This window comes from Formica exsecta, unplaced genomic scaffold (genome assembly GCF_003651465.1).
Source record: "Formica exsecta isolate Colony F162 unplaced genomic scaffold, ASM365146v1 scaffold393, whole genome shotgun sequence".
NCBI classification, from domain to species: domain Eukaryota; kingdom Metazoa; phylum Arthropoda; class Insecta; order Hymenoptera; family Formicidae; genus Formica; species Formica exsecta.
This window is the reverse complement of record NW_021851167.1, coordinates 2,131,235-2,141,431: the sequence shown is the minus strand read 5'-3', so window position 1 is coordinate 2,141,431 and position 10,197 is coordinate 2,131,235. Positions and strand designations below refer to the sequence as shown.

The 10,197-nt window shown below is 42.4% G+C and overlaps 1 protein-coding gene across 2 annotated transcripts in view; it reads right to left on the bottom strand.

The window, feature by feature from the left end:
• Positions 1 to 10,197, bottom strand: part of LOC115239669 — a 37,115-nt gene that overhangs the window by 6,242 nt on the left and 20,676 nt on the right. Inside the window, exons 3-15 of one of the 2 annotated variants that reach the window (XM_029814312.1) lie at positions 6,771 to 7,029; positions 6,596 to 6,672; positions 5,980 to 6,193; positions 5,448 to 5,582; positions 5,289 to 5,318; positions 4,861 to 4,945; positions 4,589 to 4,783; positions 4,393 to 4,527; positions 3,992 to 4,232; positions 3,113 to 3,790; positions 2,034 to 2,995; positions 1,146 to 1,942; positions 330 to 645 (exon numbers count right to left, since the gene is read on the bottom strand). In XM_029814312.1, coding sequence (XP_029670172.1) covers positions 330 to 645; positions 1,146 to 1,942; positions 2,034 to 2,995; positions 3,113 to 3,790; positions 3,992 to 4,232; positions 4,393 to 4,527; positions 4,589 to 4,783; positions 4,861 to 4,945; positions 5,289 to 5,318; positions 5,448 to 5,582; positions 5,980 to 6,193; positions 6,596 to 6,672; positions 6,771 to 6,847 — 3,942 coding nt within the window. In that variant the 5' untranslated portion in view covers positions 6,848 to 7,029. The remainder of the gene's footprint in view (positions 1 to 329; positions 646 to 1,145; positions 1,943 to 2,033; positions 2,996 to 3,112; positions 3,791 to 3,991; positions 4,233 to 4,392; positions 4,528 to 4,588; positions 4,784 to 4,860; positions 4,946 to 5,288; positions 5,319 to 5,447; positions 5,583 to 5,979; positions 6,194 to 6,595; positions 6,673 to 6,770; positions 7,030 to 10,197) is intronic. The other variant, XM_029814313.1, reaches the window with a different exon arrangement.

Below are 10,197 nucleotides of genomic sequence, written 5' to 3'. Positions count from 1 at the left end.
GGAAAGAGGCTCTAAAATTTATATATAATTTATATATTTATTCGTTCACTTATTGACAAGAATAATCCTTTAACGAATAAAAATGCAGAGATAATTTCAAGAGTACCACACATATAAAAAAAAGAAAATATAACATTTTACAAAAAAATATATAAATATTGAATAATTATAACAAGAAATTATAACAAGAAATAAAAAGACAGTTAATATTTTGATTAAAAAAAGTACATTAAACTTAAGAGTATGAAGCTAGAATTAAAAAGTATAAATATTTCTATATGAGTGTTCTAAAGATATTCTAATAATTTTTCGATTTGTATGTGATTTACCTGATTTCTCTCGGACATGAGGAAATCCAGATGCGACCCAGGCAGACCCAATTCCAAATACGTTTTGACGAGACGGAGATCGGCAGCGTTACCGTCGAGGCCGTGGACGCATATGATGAGATGCGCACCCTCCGGCGAGAAGAGCCGATACTCGTCACTGATGTGGAAGTACGGCAGAGTCGAGGCCAGGGTCGGATAATCACTAAGAGGCACATTCGATCTTAATGATTGAACCGACGGCGAAGAGTTCAGGAAGTCACCGTATCCGAGGGAATGGGCACGTTTATGCAAACGCAACTGTGCTTCCTCGCGCTCTCTAGAGGGTAGTAAGGTAGATAGAGAAGAGAACTTAACTACAAACGGAAAAAGATACAGACGAAACGACGCGGAAGCAAAACGCAAAACAGCACCTAGCGGAAATAAAATCTCGAAGATCATTGTCATTTATATCGCATTGAAAAATATAACTCGGTAAAAAAAAACGCCACCAAAGCATAATCATGATTTTGACAAACTAAATCTGTATCAACAAGGCGTAATTTGTGTGAAATGGCTTTTAAAGATAAATATTATAACGAGATTTTTAGAATAATTTAGGCATCATTCCCAAGCATGTTTCTCTAGCTTAGTTTGATTAATCAAAAATAACAATATCAAACTATAGGTTAAACGACCTAAGCTTCATGGGTTATTTAGCGCAGGACGCGTTTTTCTCGTAACTTCGAATTAAAGTAAAAGTAAAGCAAAATGTCGTAAATACTAGGAAGCAGTTCTAAACGGGAGACGGCTGACATCATGCGCGGGAACTCGACACACCTGTAAATTTTGCCCGAGAAGCTCATCTGTCGTTTGAACTCCTCCTTGCACTTCTTGAAGTTGATGAAGTCGTCCTGAGTGGACTGCAGCAGCTCCTTACCCTCTTGATAACAGTCTAGGCAGATATCCCTGGCGCCGTAAACGCTCTCCCGGTCCCGGTTCCGTTGCGGGCTGCAGGGTGCCGTCTTGTTCTGCTTCGGGCTCCTGGTCTGCTTCACCGTCTCGTACACGTGGTAGAGCGGGTTGTCAATCGGCGCTGGCGGATCACGAAACTCCTCGGGCGGTGGCGGCTCGTCCTGAAACATCTTTGGCGGCGGTAATCGCACCTCCTCGTACGAATGCTCATCCACGCTCTCCTTCGCGGTGACGTTAGGACGATCCTTGCGCGGCACGATCTTCGACAGCTTCTGCCGCAGCTGCTCGCTCGTGAGCTTGGCCTGATTGCGACGCTGCTCCGAGCTGGAGGTATCACCGCTACTGACCCAGCCTGAGCACTCAGACGTGAGGTTGCTTGAGCTCGAGCTCGGCGTGGGGCTGCTGGGCCTGGTGGACGGCGGACTCAGAAGATTGGGAATGACTGGCAGATTGTTGCTCAGGCTGTCTTTGCTATCGCGTATCGGCATGCAGGGCAGAGAGACCGCGCTGCGTGGTACCACCACTTTGTTCTGGGCCACCGGTACGCTGGCGCATCGCAGCCTCTTTGTGTTCGGCGGCGGCACCCCGACGCTCGTCGACGTGTCCGACGGTGTCGTGCCGTTTGTCATCGGCGCCTCCATGGGCGATTTTATAGGTTCCATCTGAGCGGTAAGAAGAATGATTAAAATATATAAATAAAATTATGTTGTAATTATAGTATGTATTTCCGTATTACATTTCTTGAAATCTTACCTTCAGAATAATTTTATTGTTGTTCTCTACCTCGAGGACATTTGTCGCAGGCGCTGAAGAAGGATGACGGTATTTGGGCAACGGAGCGACAGCGGGATCCTGATACGCCGGTGGTGGCGGTGCCGGCTTCCTGTTTCTATGACTGCACTTTCTATCACTTTTGCGACCGCTCTCCTCCACCGGATGGTCTGTATCTAAAACAGGTGCGGAATGCGGTCGCCTGCTGTGCTTGTCTCTTCTTCTCTCGACGCGAGACTCTCTCTTTGATTCCGGCTTCGTGGCTATCACCTCGTAGATCGGTTCCTGAGGTGTCTCCGCGCCTTTCTTTTCGCGTCGTTGCTTCTCCTCGTAATTTTGATTTACGCCGTTGCGAGACGACTTGGCTGATCGCTCAGCTCTCCTACGAGCCGGCCGATCCCGTCGAAAGTCGCAGCATTCGTTGCGCTCTACGTCGTCGACCAATCGTTCCGTGCTCTTCGGCCTCTTCGGCTTGCCCGTCTCGTCGCGTGCTTTCCCGCTGGTACTACCGTTTGTGCGATAGAAGAACGAATCCGTAGTCTTCGTGTAAAAATTCGAACGTTTGTTTAGAGGATCCGCTAGATATGAATAGCTGCCGGTTAGCGCGCTACCATTCATGGACTCTGGTATCTCCGGGCGGCTTCTATGCGTCATCGATGTCTTGCCGAGTGTGTGATATCTGCGTGTCTCGATACCGTTTGTTTGATTGTACTTGCCGCCTGCCTGGTGTCCAGACTTTCTGGAATTTCCTCGGTATGTGACTCTGTCCAACGTCGCCGTGTGCAGTGGTTGAGGCTCCTGTAAGAAGCTATCGCCGTTTACATTCGCCTTGGCGGATAGAAAGCTACTTTGGTCATTTGTGGTCGTTGGCAACGGTTGGCGTGTTCCCAGGCGATGACTTCGCGGCTCCAGTCGTATTCTTCTGGTATCGAGGGAATGGTAATCTACACGAAGCACGGGAAAAGATAAATCGATCCATTATCATACAGAATTTTCATATATTTATTTTTTATCAACATTATTTTCGAAATCAATATTCTTTAAAAAATATTACATCGTACCTTCTACTACATTCGCCGATTTGCTTTCCAAGCAATCGGGCAACTGACTGAGGTCTAGGGCGCCCACGCAGGTTGGCACTGTGAGATTCTGATCGCAAGACTTGGACGACGGTCGATAACCAGGCAGATGCCCGCCGGGCGGCAACTCGGGAAACATCGCCGCCAGCAGCGAGGTAATAGAAGTGGAGTGATGGTCGGATTGTTGTTGCTGCTGCCGATTCGGCACCAGCATTTGCGTGGACTTGGCGCGAGGCAGAGGAATTACCGGCGTGGAACCAAGGGATGGATTCGGCGCGGAACAGGCCTGCTGACCCGAGGGCGGGAAGAGGGTGTTACTGGACGGCACTGTCGATCTGGGCCTTCCTCTCGAGGGCACCGTCGCGGGCGGCGTGACGTTGCGACTGCCGCCACGTTGCCCCCGCGGGAACAGCTGGGTCGACACGGACCTGGGAAGAGTCTTCGGCGACGTTCTGGGCTGCAGGGGTGCCGTCAGTTCGGGACCCAGCTGATCGAGGGATTTACTATGCCTCGCCGGAAGTGTGGAAGGCGTCAGCATCAGACGGGCCTGGATCGATCCAATGTCCTGTGCTGCGCCTTCGCTCCTGGGCGACCAGATACCTATGGAGCGCGATTCCAAGATCGCCGCTATCCCGCAGCTGCAGTCGTCCATGCTGGGAACTGAGAAAAATATTAAAGAATTATTGTGATTATTATATTATATTTGAAATTTAGAATAATTAATATCTTTTAATATTAACTAAACACACACATTCAAGCTTTATTTAATGCAAGCTTTATTTATTTTGCCATAATTTAAATACACTAGAATAATCTCAAGCCAATGTTCTGTAGCGAATAATCGTATTGTGATAAACTTACCACTATTTCTGTGCCTCTGCTGCATGTCAGCGTACTGATCCTCAAAAATCAAAGGCAACGAGTGAAGATCGCCGTCCAGTTCCGGACAATGGACAGGTAACGGTGGCAAGGCTGCGAGATAACGCGATCTCCGTGCAGCCTCACTCACCGCTTGATAAGACTGATAATTCGCGTCGTAACAGCCCGCTGCCGACGTTCTCGGATTCTCTAGTACGAAGAAACCCTCCGCGAATCGCTTTACCTGAAAATTAATAATCACAGTTGCAGATAAATAAAATATTATAAAAAATGCAAGTAACTATTTTTATGAAATCTAAGATTACGATCTAAAGAATATTATTATAGATATTTATTATCATATTTTTAATTATTGTTATCTTAATATTTTGTAAATCCTTTACTCTCAACTGATGATGAACCCGTGCTAAATGCTGATGAACCGCTTCTCGGCCGGAGAACGCTTCGAGAAAATGCTGCCACAGGACGATATTTTGTGCGCAAAGTTGGGCTATATCGGCCTCCTCGGTGTCCATCAACTGCAAAAGATCAGTTTTGAAGAACGTGTCGGCAAAAATTAAAAACGCGAGGGAGACGTACCTTCGTGATCTCCTTGTGCGTGTTCTGCGCGAGCTCGAGCGCCCTTTGTTGCCACGAGGGGAGAAGCCGCGCCAAGTCGGACAAGTCGTTGAGCAAAGATTCCCTCGCGGCCAGAAGCAGCCTCGTAACCTCTTGCTGGACCAGTCTTGCGTGTTGTATCCTCGTCCCTGATCCAACGCACCTCGTAGTGGTCTCCTGAAATAAGATTTGGATTTATTAGATGACAATGTCCATTTGATACATCGCCGATAAACGATCTCGAATAGACTCACAATGTTTCCGAAGGTTGTCGCGCTGTTATCGCCGTTCGCTGCAGGTTGCTTAAACTGTAGCCAGGGTTTTCCGCCTCGCGGTGCGCTGCAATTGTAATTGACTAAATTGCAGAATATATTTACAGACATGCAATTAATTTTTTCGACAAATATAATCAATCGCGCTTATTAAAAATTCATATATTTCTACTCAGGTATTTTTCATGCAAAAAAAAGTACATATGTATATTACATCGTTTATTAATTACGTGATTTTTAAAAACGTAAAGAAGTTGACGTAAATATAACTACTGTATATTTTGCAGATTGAAATTCGAAATCGAGTTAATTTAGGAATTCAAAAGTACAGGTAAGGGTAATAAATTGTGCGACTACTTGTGCGAGAAGTTTAGCCGGTTCTGAGCTTGTTTAAAGTATCAAGAACTCACCAGCTCTGCACTACGTGCAGTATGCTCTTCCTACTTTCATCAGGGTGAAAAGATGCAACCATAAAACAGAAAGAGGGGCTCTCGTGAGGGAGAACGTCGATTGTATATTACATCGAGCAAAGTACTCGGAAGGTTACGAAATATGAACGCGATACTGACTTGATGTAGGGCTGATGAAGTGCCACGAGACAAGCGTGGATCGTGATGGACACCGCTGCTAGATGAAAGTAATCGAAGAGCACCGGCAGATGATAGTGAAGACCCTTCGTGGGTGTAAAATTCAGTTGCAGCGCCCTGAAAAAGAATCGTCCGTCAAATCTTTTATCGATCACAGGCGTCTTTTAGTCGAAACCGCCATCGATCAGTCCCGCCGCGATTTCGCACAATTGGCAAACAAATATCTAACATATATTGCATAATTATCTACGTCTAGCGTTATAAAATAATAGAAACAGTCTAATTTAATTTATTTTATCTTTTTTAATTTCAGATTTGCCATTATTTATCATTTTCTAATAATTATTCGCAGGTTCAGGAGAGGTCACAAATAAGAGATAAAAATTGCGCGGCTGATTGCCAGATTGTTCGTGGTCCACCCTTTGCGTGTCTCCGCCATCAGCGGAGAAGAATGAAAGGGGAAGGGGATAGAATAATTTATGCCAACGCTCGTGTTAGACGGCAAGACGCTCACCTCGAGGACACGCAAGCCATGTTGCCCGGCTGCGTCGGCTCGCTGAACCATAGCTCGACACCTAGATTGAAGTGGGTGCGCGACAGGGCCTCCTCGATCTTGTGACTGTGCACGAGCACATGCGCCCGGAACAGTACGGAAGTGCCAAGTGTCACCTCCTCGTTCCTGTACAGGATCTGAAAGCGCTTACTCGTACCCGGCGCCTCCAGGGAATCTGCAACATGAATTTGCGTCGAGTTCGTCCGTTGAGTTTCTCGTCTGGAGAATACGATCGGTACACGATCGATCGGAATAAACGACATAAGTACTTTTGCGTGATACGACTAAGAACTTTGAAGGATGCGAGACATAGAATCGCGAGATTCTCACGCGATGCTCTCTCGTAAGAAATGGAAATGTCGAAGCTGTTATAAAATATCCAAGAGAAAAAAATTGCTTTTAATATATAAAATGTATAATATAAAAAATAATATATATAATATACAAATTTTGAAATAATAGAATTCGATAATTTACTATTATATTAAGTCACTAAATATAGCGATGACATGTACAAATAAATATACATAACGTATGAGAAGGATTTGTTGGATCTTGATTATCGAAATATACTTACGGTTTCGCGGTTGATTGACCTCCACCTTGACCGGCAACTTCGGCGATACTCTGAGAGCAGTTCGAATCTGATAATATCTGCAAAGCAAACAGATTCGTTTCCATAGACAATCTCTTTCGGACAATCGCGAGATATTTCCCGACGATACGCCGTTAGATACGAGCGTTAATCTTACCCGCGTTGGAAGAGGTCAACATTGTAGAATTTGCAGAGCTCGAGAGAAAACTCGAGGGTGGCCTGTAGATCGCTCATCTCGATCCTCGCGATGGAAGGAACCACCCCCGTCCCGCGCTGCCCCTGGTACAACCACTAATCGCACGAAGACCAATATCGGTCAACGCGATGAATTGCGAGCACAAAAATTTTAGGGTCTTGCCGAATCTTTCGGCTCGCTCCTGCCATCCTGAGGATGGGGTTTCAGCGCCAGAGATCCACTGGAATAATGGAATTCTCAGTAAGCGATATGATTTATAATAAAAGATTCGCGATTATAAAATATTTATGAAATATATATGTATATATATAAAATTTGCATATAGAGAATATATTTTAACAGTAATGAGATTAAATATATATATAAAAAAATGAAGTTATATCGCGTTGCTAGCTAAGATTATGTATCTTCAAAGAAATATTAATGCAAAAAAAATAGTTTGAAATAACGTCGCGATTTCAAGTCATATTAATATTCCTGACATTTTAATATTAATATAAACGTAATGGCCGCAAAATGTTTGATAGTTCCTCATTGTCGAGGACAACATGGAAGGTGCTTTTCATATTTCAAGATATACGCCGGGAACAGTAAAGGCCATAACCATCTCGTTAAAGTTTCATCGTTACACCTTATACGATATCCGCCGTTTTGCGACGATAAAAACAGAAGCGTGCGTCTACGTTTGCTGTAAATAAATCGGCGTATCGTCCAATTTAGAGCCGTGGCCAAATTTAGTTGGGCGACAAACTTAGCCGTACTTGGCTAATTAAAATTTCTAAACAAGATATAGATATTTAATTATAACGAGAGTGTCTGTTTATACAACGATAAATACTTATAAAAGAACAACGACCGGATGTGTGAATACATGCTTGATAATGGATAGGATGCAGCAAGGATTTAAATAAACTTTTCTTTTTGCATGTACGAATCGATATACCGAAGGCCAGCATGTGCAGTCTACAGCTTTGACGTTATACGTGATGTCCGTAATCGTGGAAAGTATTTCACGGCGATCTGCGTTTCACTGTCAAGGACGGTCAGAAGCGTGCACGCGAGTGCAATTATCCTCATTCAGCTCCCTGCTTTGTCAAGCTTTCCCAGTCAGAAATATATGTACAGTTGATGTGACGAACTAACGTCGAAAACCAAATATATTCAAGTTAAAATTAAGATCGCGAATCAATCAAAATGGTACAAACTGTTGAATTTTTGACTATTCCAGGTAGTAAGCGCACGTCATTGTGACGTTAGATTTTGGTATCTCACTGACTTTTATTGACGACACTAATTAATGTCTTTCGCTATTCACGGATTAAGTTTTATAATAATAAAATACATGTATTTATTTTTCGATTGATTCCACAAAGGAATCCTATTTTTTAATAGAAATTTCCTGTTTTTTATCAGCAATTTTATTTCGCGCTTGTCAAAATGGTTTATATTTTATTAAAAATATTGTAGTATTCTGTTCTATAACATTTTTGCTAAAATGTCAACTTCAAGTTTGCTAACGCTTTGCCTATTAAACAAAATTTTAAATGTCTCACATTGTTTTCATATAATATCGCGACTATACATTTTTTATATAGTTGTCGCTCTATCGACTACGCTTACCCGCCTTTATCGAACGGGCGCTTTTATTATTTTGTTTTTCGCTCGATACAAAAATATATTGCAGTTTATAGCATGATAAGAAAAACTGTATACTAAAAACTGACATAGTAATATATATGTTTAATATATAATTACATGGCATTTAATATATAATTATAAAATGCTAATAGCAATATTTCATTTTTGCATGAGATCTCTATAGATAAACAAAGATGCACTATTGACAGAATAATTCCCGATAAGCCCGATCGACTCTGACAGAGATTCGTATAATCTGGATGTTCCATTATGAATATCACATACTCTTATTATTCTTCATCAATACGGATTATACATGAGCGATTGTTTCAACGCGACACGGGAAGCCGTTCTGCATTACGCTTAGGGGAAAAATTTCTTAATTTACGCTCGTCGATATTTTCAAGGCCAATATATTTTCTCGGCAGTGCACGACGATGCTCACGATGCCGGAAAACGCTTCTTGGCGAACGCACTCCACTGCCAAGGCTGTTCAAAGGCTGCGTAAGCTCGACCGCCTCTTTCTGTCGCTTTTAAAATAAGAAGATGGGCGACACCCTCTTGAAGCGTGTCGACACTAGCTCTTTTTGCAGCCCTCTTTTTACACGGGAAAAAAAAGAGTACTATGACATAGATCCGCATTTGTTTGTATGTAAATAAATACTTGAAAAATTGAGAGCTCTCTTTACAAATTTCCGGACAACCAGTTTAATATTAAAATTTGCAAATGTCATTAATAAAAATAGGATTTTTTATTTAATCCCGTTTGGATATTGAAATCATTTTCAACAAGATTACACTATTGCGTTAACGTGATTGTTAACGGATATATTCTCAAACTTTCGTGTAGCTGGTTTTAACAAGCGCGATTAATATCACGATCTCTCTCACTGCCAAGGCCGCTCGAAGGCCGGCATAGCCCGGAAGCCGGCTTTTCCAGAGCGTTTATTCCACCCTGTGCAAAGATCAACGACCTGGTTTCGGGCTAAGATAATTCCCGCATTATATGCCGGCGGCTCATCATCTGTATCCGAGAATTGTAACATATGAATAGTATTGGAGTTATACTTTACTGTCAGCAATAAATTTTCGAGCTTTTGTGTCAATTTTGCTAAAAATGAATTTTAATAAAAAACTGTGAGCTATTAATTAGAACAGTTAACTGTACAAGAAAGCAAAAAAATATAGTCTGAGAAATATTATCCGCCATGCTGAAATGCGGAAAAGTTCGTTATTCCTTTTCCTATAAACCGCAGAAGTCCGCAGATTATTTCCGTAGTTCTAGCAAAGTCCGTGCAATAATTTAAAGGGACGGATTTTCCTTAAATCGGGTGACATGCGCGGGAGAAACAGGGAGAAATGAACGCGCCGGCTGCTGTTAGCAAGCAGCTGTGCTCTGTCACTTTTAACTTGGTCCTCCGTAATCGGGTTACGTGTACATGTGTGTAACCGATGAGAAATAACTGGACGACATTGGGCATTCCGCGGATGTTTCTGAATTCCTTTTATTCTCAGCAATGTCTATCTTTGAACAATGCTGCGGAAAAGTAATGTTGAGCGAATAAACTTAGCGATATATCGCATAGAATGCATCTCGCTGTGTTTCTTTAAACATTTATAAACAATATTATTTTGTATATGAATTATATTTATACATTTCTCTTGCACGCTTTATTATTATTATTATCTTTTTCAGTCTTTTATATTTTTCAAAAATTTATATTTAAGAAATAAAATATTTTATTATCTT